This window comes from Anser brachyrhynchus (genome assembly GCF_964034855.1).
Source record: "Anser brachyrhynchus genome assembly, chromosome: 7".
Taxonomy (NCBI): domain Eukaryota; kingdom Metazoa; phylum Chordata; class Aves; order Anseriformes; family Anatidae; genus Anser; species Anser brachyrhynchus.
The window spans coordinates 21,645,526-21,662,710 of record NC_137701.1 but is presented as its reverse complement, the minus strand read 5'-3'; the positions used below and the strand labels follow the sequence as shown (position 1 = coordinate 21,662,710).

General features: G+C 39.1%; 2 protein-coding genes across 12 annotated transcripts in view; one reads left to right on the top strand and one right to left on the bottom strand.

Annotated features, from left to right (window-relative positions):
- The first annotated feature begins 1,938 nt into the window (after positions 1–1,938).
- Positions 1,939–8,392, top strand: G6PC2 (glucose-6-phosphatase catalytic subunit 2). The gene is made up of 5 exons (XM_080601046.1): positions 1,939–2,187; positions 2,514–2,623; positions 3,442–3,553; positions 4,339–4,454; positions 5,723–8,392. The coding sequence occupies exons 1-5, from the start codon at positions 1,970–1,972 to the stop codon at positions 6,232–6,234; spliced, it is 1,068 nt and encodes a 355-aa protein (XP_080457172.1). The 5' UTR covers positions 1,939–1,969; the 3' UTR covers positions 6,235–8,392.
- A 411-nt stretch (positions 8,393–8,803) lies between these two features.
- Positions 8,804–17,185, bottom strand: part of ABCB11 (ATP binding cassette subfamily B member 11) — a 68,987-nt gene continuing 60,605 nt past the window's right edge. For 10 of the 11 annotated variants that reach the window (XM_080600931.1, XM_080600935.1, XM_080600936.1 and 7 more), the window contains 9 exons: positions 16,774–16,878; positions 16,515–16,676; positions 15,244–15,447; positions 13,503–13,744; positions 13,233–13,389; positions 12,052–12,249; positions 11,069–11,275; positions 10,092–10,238; positions 8,804–9,413 (listed from right to left, as the gene is read on the bottom strand). In XM_080600931.1, coding sequence (XP_080457057.1) covers positions 9,213–9,413; positions 10,092–10,238; positions 11,069–11,275; positions 12,052–12,249; positions 13,233–13,389; positions 13,503–13,744; positions 15,244–15,447; positions 16,515–16,676; positions 16,774–16,878 — 1,623 coding nt within the window. In that variant the 3' untranslated portion in view covers positions 8,804–9,212. The remainder of the gene's footprint in view (positions 9,414–10,091; positions 10,239–11,068; positions 11,276–12,051; positions 12,250–13,232; positions 13,390–13,502; positions 13,745–15,243; positions 15,448–16,514; positions 16,677–16,773; positions 16,879–17,185) is intronic. The other variant, XM_080600940.1, reaches the window with a different exon arrangement.

Genomic DNA, 17,185 nt, shown 5'->3' with positions numbered 1-17,185 from the left:
ATCTTTAACGGAGAGATGCTTTAAATTTGTAGCAAAGGGGTGTTTCCTCTGGTATTAACATGTAAAAAGCTATTTGGGAAAGATGTTTCTGAACAAATCATTTCTTGGGAAAGTTAGTTTCCACCAGATCACTTGCATGGTAGTCCCCATCCTGGGCACCCTGAAGAGCTCTAAGCTGTAGGGCTTGGCAAGAGACAAACCTCCCCAAAGATTTGCAGCTAGAAAGCTTGGAAATATGTATGGTGAAGTATCCGGAAATTTTGTTTTTAAGAAGGTTTTCTCTGAAATCAAGGGACACGTATTGAAGTGGATATTCAATTAATGTACGGAAAAGTATTTTAGTAGTTATTTCAGAAACATTCCATGGAATTTTAAATCCTTCTTTTAACTTTAAGGTCTTCTATGTGGCTTGATGCAAGTGATAGCAATAAACAGTACAGGATTTACATCTGCTAAGATGTTTCTAAAAGCAGACTATTAATAGCTAGGTAAAGGTGAGACTGTGTCAGAAGAGAGGTCTCCTAAGTCCATTCAATTATCACACCTTATTTGTTGATTCTGCTTTGTGTTTCTGCGTGACTTCCCTGACTACACATCATCAAGCTGCGTTAAGCTGTTAAGTCTCTCCTCAGCAAAGGCGGTGAGGCAGTCCGCATCTCTGTCGGTGCGGCTTGTGCTGTTTAGCCTGGGTGCCGTGCAGAAAGTGGCAGGGACATGCTTGGAGACCATACACAGCTGCTTTTGTTTTCTGATTGTGGTTGTTTCAGAAGCACAGGTTACCTTTAATGGAAGATAGGCCTGAATATTAGAGCCAGGTACAGAACTCAACTTCTTCCCTTGCATAGGACTGCCTGTCAGACAATGGTATCGTCAGGCTTTTGGCATCCGTTTAGTCTCTGGGAAAATCGTTTCTTATGTAGCCACCTCACAGGTGAACACAATCTTTTCCTATGCTGAAGTTATTAATATTAAAGCTGCTAGGTTTGACGCACTAATACGTTATTTGCTGTGTACTTTTAAAATCCCGGTGTCTGGAAGAATCTCCACCTCCTCTTGGTCATTCATCCAGAGGAAGCCAAAGGCTTCCATTGGAAGAACTACAGGAAAACACTCCCAGCCACCCGTCTGGCAAAACAGGTCTTGTTTCTGCTGGGCTGGGCACCAAGAAGGGGGCTGCAGTAGGTCAGGCTTCAGCTCCTCCTGGCAGAGGTGTGCAGCACCCCCATGGTGTAAGCAACGTGCAAGGCTGGTGATGCTGAGTGAGATGATTCTGAGACTAAGCTTCATCTGCAGTGTGCCCTGATTAACGTGGCCTCTTGTACAAAGGAAACAGTTGCTTTTTTGTGCTTTGAGAAAACTGCTGCTTTAAGAGTGAATCTAGTGTCCAACAGAATCATTAATGTATGGATGATGGCTGTATTTTCCATGACTGAAAACGTGTTGTGCACAAACAGTATGGTCGCCAAATTCAGTTTCAAACTGAAATGAACGGCTTTAATGACAGTTCTGCAGAGACCAATCATTTGTGTATTCTTTCTATCCTTTATAGAGGCAACACTTAATGAAGTATACACACTACTAATGTCCATACTGCAGAGAAATGAACTGTGAAAAAATTCAAGCAAACATGTTCCAACTGTTCATAGAAAGGATTGCATAAGTCACACATTGTGTTTCCACAAAACTTTCCCCACAATTTGCTGCTGATCAGCATGTACTTCACTTAGTTTCCTCCAATTAAAATTTGCAAACAGAAAAGCTTTCCAGTGCTAACAGACTCGTGCTTTCCTGGAGATTTGGAGCCACGTGTTCCAGGAGTGGCTGGGTACACCCCACCGATACAATATAAAGGCAACGTCAATCACCTTCTCTCACTTTTTAATAGCTCCCTTCCATGGTTCTCATTCTCCCTAGAAACTTAAGATTAAAGGAACTTTGCTATATTTCAAGTACAGTCTAGCCAATTAAGATGGATCTCCTTCATAGCAATGGCGTGCTTATCATTCAGCATTTACAGAGGGACTACAGGGCTTACCAGGATTTCCTTAATTTCATGTCACATGTTGGAGATCCTCGTAATATATTCTCAATTTACTTTCCTCTCTGGTTTCAACTCAACCAAGTGGTTGGTACTAAAATGATATGGGTGGCTGTCATTGGTGATTGGTTCAACCTCATATTTAAATGGTAAGAAGTCATGTTTATTGTAAAATTTGCTATTTCTAATGATGGTTACTGTATGTTCCTCAAGTTTAGAAAACATTCTGCAAATGGTGTAATGGTAGACTTTCTCTGTACTTATAAACTAGGAATTCACGCTGAAGTTATTTAAGATGTGTTTGAAATTAAATTTTGATAAGACAAGAAGAACCTATAGCACTGTTATGGAATAATTTTGGCAGTATAGCTCGTCATATTCATTGTAAGTTTATTTATCATGCTTTGTGGAGGTGTTCTTATATAAAAATATTTTTATTGCATCTTTGCTTCATTTTACTTTATTTTTTTATTAGGATTTTATTTGGTCATCGTCCTTACTGGTGGGTGCACGAAACAGTGATTTATCCCAATCAGTCAAGCCCATGTCTTGAACAGTTTCCTATAACATGTGAAACTGGACCAGGTAAGGAATGTTGGAGATCACATTGATACATTTAATACAGTGTTTTCTGGAGGGGGGAGAGGATGTGACTTATGATGATTTTGTATGATGTAGAAATTTTAAGGTGGCCTATGCATATGTAACTTGTACATTGTATGCTACAGCCCTGAGGGGGGTTCCAGTGCTTATAGAAGCAAGATGTCAGAATAACAGCTCAGGTTTCAGCATGAGTATTTGTTAAATTAGGCTTGTGGTGCTCAAATTGATGGGGGTGTATTTAACAACAAGTAGCTGAGGTATGCCATAACTTGAGGAATATGATAGAAATACAGTAGTTTGACACATTCCCTGTAAGTATGTTCCTGCAGGAGAAATACCTATTACTCTAATTTGTCATCCCATATTTTTTAATCTTCTCTGACCCTTTGGGGAAAAATAATGGGCAACTAAATCTGTACAAATATGACAACGTTGTAAATACATCAGTATTCAACTAACAACTAGATGCTCTATTTTTTAAATCATAATCAAAGTCTAAGTCATGGAAAAATACTATGCTTTCTGGTCAAGATACCAGCTCACCCCAATATGGGTAAGCTGTTACCTACTTGATTTCTGGCAAATATTCTGGACTCTGTATAGATGAGTCTTCTGAAAAATTAAGAAATTAAACTTTTGAGATGTAACTGACAACATCGTTTGAGGCTTTGTTAACCTTCCCCCCCCCCCCCCCCCCCCCAAATGATTAGATGCCCGAGTAACTGACAATGGGTATTTTCTTTATGCCAAAGTTATAGTTGTCATTTTTAGCTTGAACTTTTCCTTTTTGTTTTTATTAGGAAGCCCATCTGGGCATGCCATGGGATCATCCTGCGTCTGGTATGTGATGGTAACAGCAGCACTTAGCTACACAGTAAGGTGGAAGGATAAATCAGCAGTTGCCCTTCACAGGTTAGCATCTCTCTGTTATTGTAATTCAATCTGATGTTTATTTGCATGTTATGTTTTTAATGGGCTTATTTTAACCACATATTCAGTCAGTTTTATCTAGTTTGTAAAAACAAGCAAACAAACAAAAAAACTTTATTATGATTTACTTCAACTGAAGTCAAAGAATATGAAGAAGATTTGTGCATTTCTGTATGTTGGTGTTTATTAACTTATGGTTATTGCATTGCAGTATCTGTGAATCAGCTTCTATTAAAGACTGTCAGGTCTTTTGTGTCAGATGTTTTGAATTATATTAAATGTTTTAACATGTTTTATCTTCTGGTTAGTACATAAATTTACTGCTTTGATCATAGTCATTCTTGATCCATTTTAAAGCAAACACGTAATACTGGCAGAGTTCAGTGTACCATGTTATTCGGCTCTGTGGGAAAGCCTTTTAATTACTTTGATGGTTGTACTTTCCAAGCTTTATGAGGTTGTTCCCGTGTTATGTGAATTTTGTCACCAAATTAATAATCTTTTGTGTTTAAGTATTCTGTCACGATGCTAAATATGTTCAAGGTACTAGTGCTAATTTAACTTGCCACTGATGCCTTTCATCACTGGATGTAGCTGCAAGAATAACCTCTCTCGCTAGTATTTTAGTACTGACTTTACTCTTTGAGCCTATGATTCTAAACTTTTCCACTTGTAAAGCTGTGCTTGGGAAAAATAGGAGCCCGGGCCTGTTGTAAATTACTATGTGAAATATCTTAATTTTTAAGCATCTTCCTTTTGCCTTTCAGACTGACGTGGTCATTGCTCTGGAGTATTTTTTGGATTATCCAGATCAGTGTGTGCATCTCAAGAGTATTCATAGCAACACATTTCCCTCATCAAGTTATTCTCGGAGTATTTGCTGGTAATGTTGCTAATTTTACTATTTTTTTCATTATATATGCAAAATCCTAACATCCTGAAGTATGATAAGTTAAAGAGATTTTCAGTAGTGCTACTCAACTTGCAGCTGCCGTGGTGCTCTGCACTCTCTGGAAGATCAAGGTTTGCTGACAGTCTGTCTTGTAATTGCCTTCCGTACTTGCAAGGCAGTATGTTTCTGATGTCTGACTCACGCAGGAAGTGAGCTCTGCTCCAGATGACAGCCAACTCCAACTACATTATTGCCACAGGCAATACACTATGCAGTGTATACTAATACAGGCTAGCACTATAGCTTTTGTACTGGCTACATCTGATCTTATCTTTGCTGCCTGTGTGGAAGGTAGCTGAGAGGAAATGGCTCCTATATGGCTCTACTTTCCTCTCAGGAGGAATCTATTTGCTGCTGTTCATTTCAAGGGGGGGTCCGGGGCAAACCAGTATGTATGCAGTGTGGCCAAATGTTGGGCCAGAGATCTGGGGCTAAAGTGAGAAAAAGCTAAGTCAGCAGTACAAACTCCCCAGGGGGATTTAGGAAGATTAAGTATGTTGGGGTGGTGTTTGGTTTTTTTTGTTTTGTTTTGTTTTGTTTTCTGAGTTATTTGTGTGTTTCAAATTGGTATCTAGCATGGTCAAATGATGAACGCTTTAGTATCTCTCAGATCTTGAGGAGGGTGACCAGAGCATGGAGTAGGGGCTGCCTGCTCCCATTCTCTTTAACGTATGCAGAGAAGGCTGTGCAGCACTGATAACAGCTTGCAGTCCAGCTGTCCCTTTTCACAACCAGGATAAAATGAATAAGAAAGAGGATAGTTGCATTCTGTGCCTTTTCATTCAACGCTCAAAGCCTGTGTGGGAACTGGTATTGAAAGCTGCATTGATGAGGCCAGCCTTTGGGTGGAGGACTCTTCTAGAAAAGGAGTGTTCTAGTTTACATCCCATATTTGATAGGTTGTCATCTGGGAGATACAGTCAAGCCTAAGGCATGTCTCAGATTTAAAAAAAAAAAAAATGCAGTATTTGGCATTTAATGTTTTTTCTTTTTCAAATTATCAGGTATGAGTGGGAGACTGTGTGTGTGTGTACCACAGGACTGGTAAATTCTGTGTGTATATATGTTTATATTTATATGTATGTATATTTGCATATATGTATATTTTGTCTTCAAAAGTCAAATTCTACAGGGCAGTGTAAAAAGTGCTTCTTCAACACGTGTGTTGTTCCCTGTAACGCTGACTTTCTAATCCACAGGCATTCTTGTGGCAGAAGCATTTGAGCATGCCCCTGCTATTCAGACAGCAAGCTTGAGAATGTACATGAAGACAAACTTGTTTCTTTTCATCTTTGCCCTTGGGTTTTATCTAGTCCTCAAGCTTCTTGATATTGACTTGCTATGGTCTGTTCCAAAGGCCAAGAAGTGGTGTGCCAATCCAGACTGGATAAACATTGACACTACACCATTTGCTGGACTGGTGAGGAATTTAGGTGCACTCTTTGGCTTAGGTCTTGGTATTAATTCTGAAATGTTTATCGCAAGCTGTAAAGGTAAAAATAGCTGTAAGATAAGTTTCCGCATATTGTGTATAGCTGCTTCTTTAGCAACACTGCAGCTGTATAATGTTGTTAAGATACCTACTCATATTGAGTGTTTGTTCTACATTCTCTCTTTTTGTAAGAGCGCAGCTATGCCTCTGACTGTAGTTGCCTTGGTTCCGTACTGTGTCCACTCATTAATGAGGACAACTGAAAAGAAACTTAATTAGATAAGGTTTTGAAATGGTTGGCAATGTAAGGATGGATGTGAGCTGTTCAAAAACTCTCTGCAAAGACAGTTCTGCTAACTCGTTTTAACCAAGGGAGATGCCACTGCATCTTTGATGTGCTCCTGGTAAGTAGCCAGTGTATCTAACATCTGCATGTTCAGGAGTGACTTCGGCAGCTCAAAAACATTAAGTAGTTGCTGACTTTATTCCTAGAAATATTGCAATGAAGGATACTGCAGTATGGTTTTCTAACAATACTCCGAGTCATGCTGAAGTTTTAAAGTATAACTGAATAGTTTTGTTTAGCTACTTGGTGGTCTTTTAGTTCTGTCCACAAACTAGACGGTGCTTCAGTTGTATATAGTGATATTCAATATTTAATTTTATATAGAGATATTGTGCCCTAAACTACTAGCTAAGGGTGTGACAGTATTACACCACCTACAGCTGTACAGCTGGCCCTATGCACTGTGAAAAGGCCAACATAATTATAAGAAAAGCTTTCTACATGTTTAACTTATTGAGCTTCCTGAGCAAAACAGCTTCTGATTAAGCCAGATGAGGAAAAACATTTAAATTTGTCTCAGTTAGACTCTGTAGAATATATCATTGCATTACTGTGATTTTGTCATTTTTACTTTTTAAAAATGTCGTACAAATCATGAATGCTAATGATTACACCTTTGATGTTGAAAATGCATGCATATGATGTAGAAAATACTTAAGTCCTCTACTACACGGAGCAACAAATGAAGAAAGTTATCAGTCACGAAATTATCTTGGCCTATTCCCTCAAGATTGTTGATCGTGCTTCTGTACTGCAAAGGTAAATTAGTCTAATTCTCTCGGTTCGAGAGTCACAAGCCTGAATCGGTTAGTGGTTGTGTAAATCCAGAAAATGAAATGGCAGAGTAAATCATTGCAAGTTTATATTCTTGTATGCTTAGTTTATTTAAGCACAGAAGTAACCAATATTTTAAATATGTTTGTTATATAAAACCAATGCTCTAAATATATACACGGTCAGATACTTTCCCTTTTTATTCTTTATTTAGCACCTGTTGTTGCATATTCCCTTTCAGTGCACAATCTCTAAGCACTACTTTCCTTATAGTACTGAGTATACGTGCAACGTAAGGTTATAATATGGGTAATTAGGGCTGTCTGTGTGCTATCTGATAACAACAAGGCTTAGAAGATGTAAGCATACTATTGCTTTTGGACTTCCAATTAGTGGGGAGATGACAGAAATTTGAAGAATCTTATTCAATTAGGAAAACAAGGTGAATAATTTTGAGTTGGCCCTTGGGAATGCACATGATACAAATTACAGAAGCAAACATAGAATCATTTAGGTTGGAAACGACCTCTAAGATCATCTAGTCCAATCTTTAACCTAGCAGTGCCAACACAAAACAGGCTGTAATGATTAAAACAGACGGCCAATAATGCAGCTTCCTTACGCATTTTCAGTTAAGGATTAAAAAAAACACGCTTCTTTAGGAAAAATAGCACTTTAATGTTGCTTATGTGATTTCACTAGGTTCTGATAAAAGAATGCTATTACTGAGATTGTGTGAAAGCTGAAATTTTTATTTATTTTTTTTTGCTGCCTGGAATTAAGAGAGGGATCCTGATGAAGTTTTCACCCTTCCAGCTTTATTCAAGTTTCAGCAGTTGGTACAGTTGCACAGTTTTATAAGAAACTCCATGATGGTGTGGCTTGTTACAAACCACCCCACCACCCCCTGTAAGTTGCAGAATGACTTTGCCGGTAACAATCTATCGCTGCAAATAAAGATTTAAATTTTAGTACTGTAATTTAGACTTTGTCTCCAAGTTCCCAGTTCCTAAAGGAAAGAGGCCCTTGTCCAGTAGACAACACCCAGTAACATATTCCAGAGAAACATGCAGTAGACCTGAAAACAAACTGTTCCAGATACAAGCTTCTGTCAGAAGGTAATTCCAGATCTTCGTTATTCTTGAATGAACTGTTGCTGTATTTATCAACTCCGCTTAATATGAACAAGTAGCTTTTTTTTTTTTTACTTTTACTGAATATACTTATGGTATTTAAAAATACTTCCCAAAGGCATTGTCATGCCTTCTGAAAAACACAGAAAACGTATTATCCATCACCATCTCCACAGAAGTGATTTACATGACTGTGCTAATTAACTGTAGGATTTTACATTGATTTAACTAAAGCATTTATTCATATTTAAAATCTGTTTGACACCTTTGAGTGGTGAGAGCAGGAGAACTGAGCCTTACCGGTTTCTGTTCCTCTTTTTGATTTTTCTTTCCTCAGTATTGTGAAGCTGCTACCTTCTTTGTGAGTACTTACTGGTTTTATTGGAAGGGTTACTGGTATGTCAAGCTGAGGGCTCCAACGTGTTAGCACTGCATGCAGTGGAAGCCCAACCTCCCCCAACAACACAGCTGAAGTAGGCATGGCATGAAGTAGTGGGAAGGGTCAAGGTTCTGCACCCAGAGGAAGGGTAGCTGTTGTAATCCTCTGCAGAACCATTAGGAGATATTTGAACCCTTCAATAATACCACATCATGCTTTGGATTGTTTTTTTTTATTCATACAGCTCACCTAGAGAGAAGTGGCAGTTTCCAGAACACCAGACTGGAGTCTTCCTTGATTGCTAGTTGAGGAAGGACAGGACTGTGCAGTCTGACTGGGGTGGTGGCAATTCCCCAGCTCAACAAAGAAAGATCTCATTTTCGGGCTTGCTTTCCTTTTCACTTAGCAGTGGGCTAAGCTGCTTCCTGCATGCATGAGCCTATGCTTAGTCCCCTGCAGGTGCCTGACAAGTTGCCTGACCCAGAAAGCTACATACATTTAAGGTACCATATAACTCTATATCATAGAGTACTTTGTGACACGAAGGGGTACCAGCATACACGTACCTCCTGCAGACTATTTGTTTAGAGAAAAAAAAATCTTTGAAATTTAGTATCACAGCAGTTCAGCTAATCGGGGCTCCAGTGGTAACAAGCTTATAATACGCTCCTTCCATGGCCATCAGTTCATCATGGGTGCCCCTTTCGATGATGGTTCCTTGCGACATCACAGCAATGATGTCAGCATTCTGGATTGTGGACAAGCGGTGGGCAATGACGATGCAGGTACGCCCTTCTCTGGCTTTATCCAGCGCAGCTTGTACAGTCTAAAGGCAACAAAGTGGGAATGGCAAATCAAGTTGGGGCTCAGAGCTGGAGAAAGCTGATTGCTTCAAACTCATTAACTGTATTGTGCAATACTTGTACAAGTGACTACAAGGCTAAATTGAAGGTTATGTTATTGGTGTGCTTAGCTGGGTCGTGAACTTAATCTAGTAGCAGTACAAAGAAGGGACAGATAAATATACAAAGGAGTAGAAATTAAATGGTAAGGAAGGCCTTTTTCAGCTGTCACGCTGAATGTTAGCCTGGATATGCTTCTAAATTTCTACCATTTCTCTAATCTGAGTGTAACCAAGCCATGCAAACTATTGCCCAAGTTCTTAGGCCCCACACTGTTTGTTTTTTCTGTGCAGAAGCTGTATTTATGAAAGATTCCCACTGAATGCTTTGAAACCCAGGGAATTAATATGTACAGTACTTTAAAAGTGCTGCCTCTCATCAGCAGTCTAAGAGTCCCTGTAGCTTGCTGTTGTTTTTATGGCTATGCTTCTAGATCTTTCAAAAAGATCGTTAAAGGTATAAGTGCTGAATTAACAACGGTGAATACTTTTGCGGTGGTGTGGTCTTTGTACAGCAGGATGTCTCTGAAGAACAGGAAAAGGTACTGTACATTCTAAGCCACTGCATTAACTTTGCCTTATTTCTGATCACTGCAAACTTACCTTTTCACTTTCTGTATCTAAGGCAGATGTAGCTTCATCCAGTAATAAAATTTTAGGATCTCGTATGATGGCCCTCGCTATAGCGATGCGTTGCTTTTGCCCACGAGACAGCTGGGATCCTTGTGCCCCAACATTAGTTTCATATTTCTGAAAAACATACGAAAAGGGAGATTTTTTATCTAGGTGTAAACAATACATAAATACGCAAACTGAAGGAGCAGCAGGAGAGGCAAGAGCTCTGACCATTGCTGTCTCTTCCTTAAAGAACCCAGCAAGGCAGAAATAATACTCTGGGAGTAATACAATGTTCAGGGAGGCATCTTTGAACCATGTGTTTTTGTATGCTGACAGGCCTGGAAGAAAATTTAATGGTAAGATGATGGCTGATTTGTCTGATGCAAAAGATCCCCCCAACCTAGATTTGGGTAAGAGGCTAAAAGTGATTGACGGGCTCATTGGACAAGTGCTTTGTTTGGGTGCCTAAATTGTATTCATACTTCTTGTATTCTTACAATTTATGTCTATATTGTTTCTGTGCATTTGAATACTTCCTAAGTGAACGTGAGCAGCCAGCTTCAAATATTTTTGATCTAGGGCATCATGCCCTAATTGCAAGACAACACTCCCACAGCTGGGAACAGGAACTGTATTTCCTGACTCAGTATAATGCTTTGACTGCTGAACTGTGCTTCCTCTTCTGTCTTGTCAGTTGACAAGAAAATCTTCCATTTTCTCCTAATTCAGAATTATGTTATTTTCAGTTTTGTAAATATTTGCCTATCGAGTAAGAACACAGGGACAGCTTGCACCCAAGCTCTCAGGAACAAAAGGAGGCGTCTTTGCTCCTACTGGTCTAGTTGTAAAAGCAAGACAAAAAGAATTCACTTCAGCAACTGTAACCGGTTTTGGTGAGCCTCCCTGCAGTGAATGCTGAGCAGCCTGTCCAAGTCTCACAGCCAAGCCTCAGGTGTACTTACTTCAGGAAGTGACATAACAAAGTCATGCAGCTGAGCCTTCTGGGCTGCTTCTATAACTTTTTCCATCGTTGTGTCTTTGGTGTTACTGCCATATTTAATATTATCAGCAATGCTGCAGTCAAATAGCACAGGCTCCTGGGACACCACTCCAATTTTTGATCTAAGAAACTGTATATTTACTTTCTTGGTGTCATGTCCATCTATTAACTAGCAGGAAAAAGGAGAAAATATGAAACTTAATTCCAAAACAATCTGCAAAACCCAAATAGTTTACAGCAGAACTAAATGATTTAGCCATATTACTTGTACTTTAGTAATTAGTAATTTAGTAAGACTCTGCTTACACGTCTTCTTATATGATGAATATTTTCTGTGTCTGTGATCCAACCAAACACTAAACCATTTGCTTAATCTTAACTCCAACTAAATTATTTAATTGCTTAAGGTTAGGAACATGGTTTATTGCTTTGCTGGCATAGTGATCACAAGACTCTTTTTTTGCAAAGATCTCAGACTGGATGATTAAGTATTTACATGAGAAAAAGTTATAAAGGCTTTTTAAGCTATCAGTAATTGAATAACTGGAAGATAAACCTAGACAAATGCAACCCACGAAGAATTTGCACGTTGAGGCTATACATTTAGTAATGTTCCAGACTCTTTGTTGCTTCAGTCAGGCTTGATTCTTGCTTGTGCTCCCACAATGTCAACCACACGTTATGTGTTCCATACAGGAGCTACCACAGTGAATGCCTGCAGCCTACATAACGCGAGAGGGCACCTGAGGTTTGCAGTATTCTCATTTTGCCTGAATACGTTTGATACTCAGGGAGTTGTCTGAACAGTCTGCATTTGTCTGAGGAGCTGAAACCCCAAACTGCATGTGTGCTACCTTGGCAAGGTTGCACAGTAGGACACATTCAGAGGAGTCCTTGTAGCATTGCTGGAAACAACAGTACACAAATCGTGCTTGCTTTGCTTACCACACTTCCTTTCTCAGGGTCATAGAAACGCTCCAGAAGCTGGACACTGGTGCTCTTTCCACAGCCGCTACTTCCAACAAATGCCAAAGTCTGGCCAGGCTTCACAGCTACAGAGAGTCCTTTCAGGACCTGAACATCAGGCCGAGAAGGGTATGTGAATTTACAGTTAAGAAATTCAATGCTTCCCTTGAAATCATCCTAGGGGAAAAATAAGAAAGACACTGCAATGAGTTCAAGCTTGAAACTGAGTCATAAAGTACAAAATAACTATTCCTCTAATTCCATTCTTGCATCTGTCATTTAAAACGTGATATTAGTGCTTACAAAATTAGCCCAGAAAGAGGGATTAGAAATTTACTGGTGCAAGATGGTCATTAGTCATCACACGATTGCTCTACTGACATGGCCCTGTACTACACCAGCCAGAGGCACCAACTGGAAGTGGGATCACCTGACAAATTGGAAAGTTATTTATTTTTAATACAGACACTGTTTAAATCCAAATTTGGTGATCACGTAAACACATCTGTGCAAAATGCTTAAAAAAAATCAGCTGAACTTTGACCAGATTTCCTCTATGTTTTTAATATTACAATTTTCCAACTTTCTCAGAATTGAAAACTTACTAAATTCTGAAAGGAATCAAGATACCCTATTTTTATGGTCTGAGCAAAGAATTTAATATACTTGTGACAATTATTTTAAAAATTCCTTAATTCTGATAAAGCTAAATCAAAGTTAGTTTTTTGAATTTGCTGAGTCTGACTTTTCCGTTGACCAAAAATAAAGCATTTTAATTTTGTCTCATTCCAAGATGACTCTCCTTCTCAAAAACAACCTCAAGTTTTTGATACAAACTTAAAAAAAAAAATTTACAGGGTAGTTATAAGTGGTTTTATATGTGAACTTTGGAGCAGAAAACAAAAGCATGCTGTTCTGTAAGTCATCCCAATTACTCCTATTCTAATTAACAGGCATTTTACCAAACAATTCCTAATAATTATTCATAATAATTCCAAATTCCTAATATTTACCCAAACAAATTCCTAATAGGAATTCGTATTAGGAATTTGTTCCAAACAAATCGCCAGTCCTCCTTGCTTTTTAAATTGTTACTGTAACTTCAGTGCTTATATTGAGCTGAGCAAAATCTCAAATTACTTATCTGTCTCCACTCTTACCCATTTTTCCCCTTTTTCACTGTAAACACTGATTTCAGGAACCCGATCAATGAGTTGAAAAAAACGTGCAGCAGATGTTTTGGCTTTGGCATAGTTCGGGGTGTAGGAAGAAGCTCTTCCCAAAGCAGTCCCACTGGTCACAATAGCAGAGATCACCCTGCAGGAAAGGGGAACGCGGTCATTCATGGGAAGCTGTAGGGAAACTGCATGCTCCACCCAGACCAGCACTGCTGGAGAGGAGCCTGGGTCTCGCTCCAGGCAGGCTCCTACCTGAAGACAAAGCTGTAATGGAGTCCTTCAGTGTCAACCAGAAACCCTCCGTATCTGTAAGAGACTGAGTTGGCAATGAACACTATGCTCTGGGCAAAGCCAAAGGAGATTCCATAAACGTTTGCTTTTTTGATTGCAGCTCTGTAGGGCATATCCAGATTCTTCTCAAAAGTGTCAATAAACATTTTCTCTTTCCCTATCCCAGCTACAGTCCTGATGTTAGAGAGGGCTTCACTGGAAATCTGGAGGAGAAAAAACAATTATGAGTAAGATTTTCTAATTTTTACTTGGAAAAGTAGTGCTGCTCTTACACAAATGCAGGGCATTAATCACATATAAGTTTATTCAAATACAATACAGACTGGCCAAATATTGGCCAACCTAAAGAGAAACTTTACATCAACCGCTTCTCTACTACCATCCTCAGTAGCAATGCTCTGCTCCATTAAAGCTAAGTTACTTTAAGCCCGCTTACAAAATCAGGCATGTGCTCTGCTTGTGACTTTTTTATATCGTGAGAATAAATGTGTCCAACAAAAAAGTTTTACGAACACTATTATTTCCTTGATTGCATGTATTTGTTAATTAAGCATGTATATTTCAATTATATTACTTATTTTACTTATACCAGTAATCAGGGTAGAAGGTAGAAGGGTTGCTATCCCCAACTTCTGTTTCATAAATTAAAATCATTTGAATGTGCTGTCTTTCCATTCCATCTCAACCCTTACTGTTTCTCTTATGTTCAAACAAGCCTGATGCGACGGAACATATAAAGGGAAGGTGATATTTTGATTCTAATGCAAGTGACATGAGGATTTTTACCTTGCACATGGACAGAAAGTAAGCAAATTCTTGTCTATGTACAAAGAAAATGTAACATGGGAAACTGTGAGATAATCCCCATGATCCTTCCCTAAGCTGGAAACGTCTCCGGAGCCTTAACTAATCCTAGGTTTTCTATTATACTTGTTTCCAGTCGAAATTTGAGATTCTATCCCCAAAATAGCACTACAGTTTCATCTATAGGAGTAAATTTACAGTTTGTTTGAGCCAAGTTTCACCGTACTTATCTCAAGTAATTTTATTCAGAAGTTGGTTTAATAACGCTATAGTTTGTCTGGAGTTTGATAGTCATTTCAGGGTGTGACACTTTCCTATGTTTACAGCTTATGGCTGTTTTCAGAATGTACAAAGAGATCTAAATATAAATCATTACCAAGTATTCCATTCAATTTCAGGGTATTTTTTTCTGGCCAAATTTAAGGGTCAGATCTGTTGCATTATCACACAATGTGGAGGTACAGATAGGTACAGTGAATTTGATTGTTCAGACTGGACTCTTCCATGTTTAGCAGTCACTATGGATCACTTCCTCACATTGCCTGTCTTCTAACTCCCCGGTATTTATGATGCAGTTTGGTTTCTGCACTGTTGAACTACGTGTATTCAAAAAGGATCAGGCTCTGAGTGATGTACCAGAACTCAGGGGCCCTGACCTCAACTCAAAGGAAGTTGTGTGTTTCAAAGGCAGCAGGCCAGCCCACGTTACACACAGTAAATATTTTTGTAGCTAGGGAGTTCCCAATGGCATTTCAGTATTTTTACAAGCTGAAATTTTGCAACTTATTTGCAAAAAATTGTAAGTTTCATTACATTTGAATTGCTGACAGTCCCAAATTCCCTGGTTTTCAACTGCAAAATATAAATTGACTGCAAATACAGTTTTTAAATAACTTACCCGTCCAGTAGCTTCCAGAGCCTTCTTGTCCTGAGCAGCAAATCCTGTCAGCATTTTAGCCTGCACAGCTCCAGACAAGGCCAAAAAGGGCAGGAAACACATTATGACTAAACTCAGTTTCCAGCTGAAGTAGAAAGCAATAATGATGGCCACCCCAATATTGGTAAAGGAATTGACGATCATTCCTATCTGCGATCCAGTTGCCTTCAAAGAAAAGAAAAGAAAAAAAAAGATATGATTGACTTGTGCTCCATTAGTAACTTCAATAATCTTTAAATAATTCTTCCTATAAAACTTTAGCAATCTCTAAATGATATTAAAATATGCTCTGAAGAGGCTTGCAGATGGTTTCTCTGAGTCTATGGAAATTCCTGCTGACAGGGGGTTTGGGAACCTCTTCTCTCATTTGCCTGTTAAATTCTTAAAACTTCCAGAATTAAAGTTTTTTAAAAACAAATCCACTATCTTCAGTCATGCTGAATCAGGCCAATTACTTGTAACAGAAACATCTGTATGTTTCCTTCATTTCTAGAAAATTACTTTTACTGGGGCCAAGTAAAATGGTGTCTGACTTGCATCTAACAAAGCATCAGTTCAGATAGGTAGTGTGCTTACAGCTCAGCATGATTTAATCCTCATCCCCTAAGGAACACAGCACATGGTGCTAGTGGTTCACTTTCCCAAATAATAAGTCACACTGAAATTGGCTGCGTGGATCCCTGGCTAGTGCACCCGCCAGTACTGTCAAATGGTTTTTAAGTGGACTGTCAGTTTAAATCAAAACTGTCACAAACAGCAAGAACAATACCATGCTTGAAAACACTTGAAAACATGATTACTGATGAATGTTGCTAAAATATGAACCTGACGTTTTTGAAATAAACACCTAAACATTGTGGCAAAAAGCTAATTCATCTTCAGAAAAAATACATCAATGACAGTTCTTGGATGTTCCTCCTGGTTCCACTTAGGTGGTATTAATTTCATTGATTTTTGTGGTTTTGTTTTGGTAATACAGACACGAACAATGGTCAGTAAACGGTGATCCGAGTTGTACTTTTAGCTAAATACAGTGATAGTTGTTCCAAGTTCACAGTCTATGATAAACAGAAAAAAGCTTAATTGGCTGATCAGCGACAGATCTACACTGACTTTGCCTTTTGCATGCTAGTTAATGTCTGTGATGATGTGCCAAAATAGGCCTATAGTAAAACTATAGTAAAACTTTACTATAGTCTGTGCCTATAGTAAAACAGTGCTTAAGGTCTTACCCCTTGGACCTGTGATGCATCTGTTGCAAGTCTTGTGGTCAGGGCACCAGGGCTGTTCCTCCGGTCATCAAACCAGCCAATGTCTTGCCCTAGCATCGCCCGGAAACCAATTTTCCTTAAGCGTCTTGTAAGCAGCTCACCAGACTTGGCGAAGGTGTATCCCTGGGGTGCAAGGCAATAAACAAAAATTTTGTACAGGAAGAGATACACACAGAGTAAGGGATCAGAAACAAATTTACTTACATTGTACTGCTATTACCTGTAAAAACTGTGTAAAAAATGAAAGAAGTCCAATGAAGACAAAGAGCAGGCAAACACCATTGATCTGGGTTTTTCGTTCTTCTTCATCAAGAACGGAGAAGGTCTTTGAAAGAAATGCATGGAATAGTATTAGAAGTGTCAGTTTAGGTACAGGTGAAGAAGGAAGGACAACACCAAAGGAAGTCCCTGGCTGAGTCCAAGAGACAGGACCACATCTGGCCTCTGTGGCTCAAGGACAGGCAACCTGGGTGCATACTACTCTTCTCTGGCTCAGAGTCTGTCCAGAAGGAGAGGGGACAAAAGGAAATGTTGTTCTGCTGCCTTTGAACGGAAGTGTGTCTCCAGGAGGAGAAGCACCTGTGTGTTCATCCCTGTTTCCAGAACCATTAATTCACGACTTCTTGTTGTCA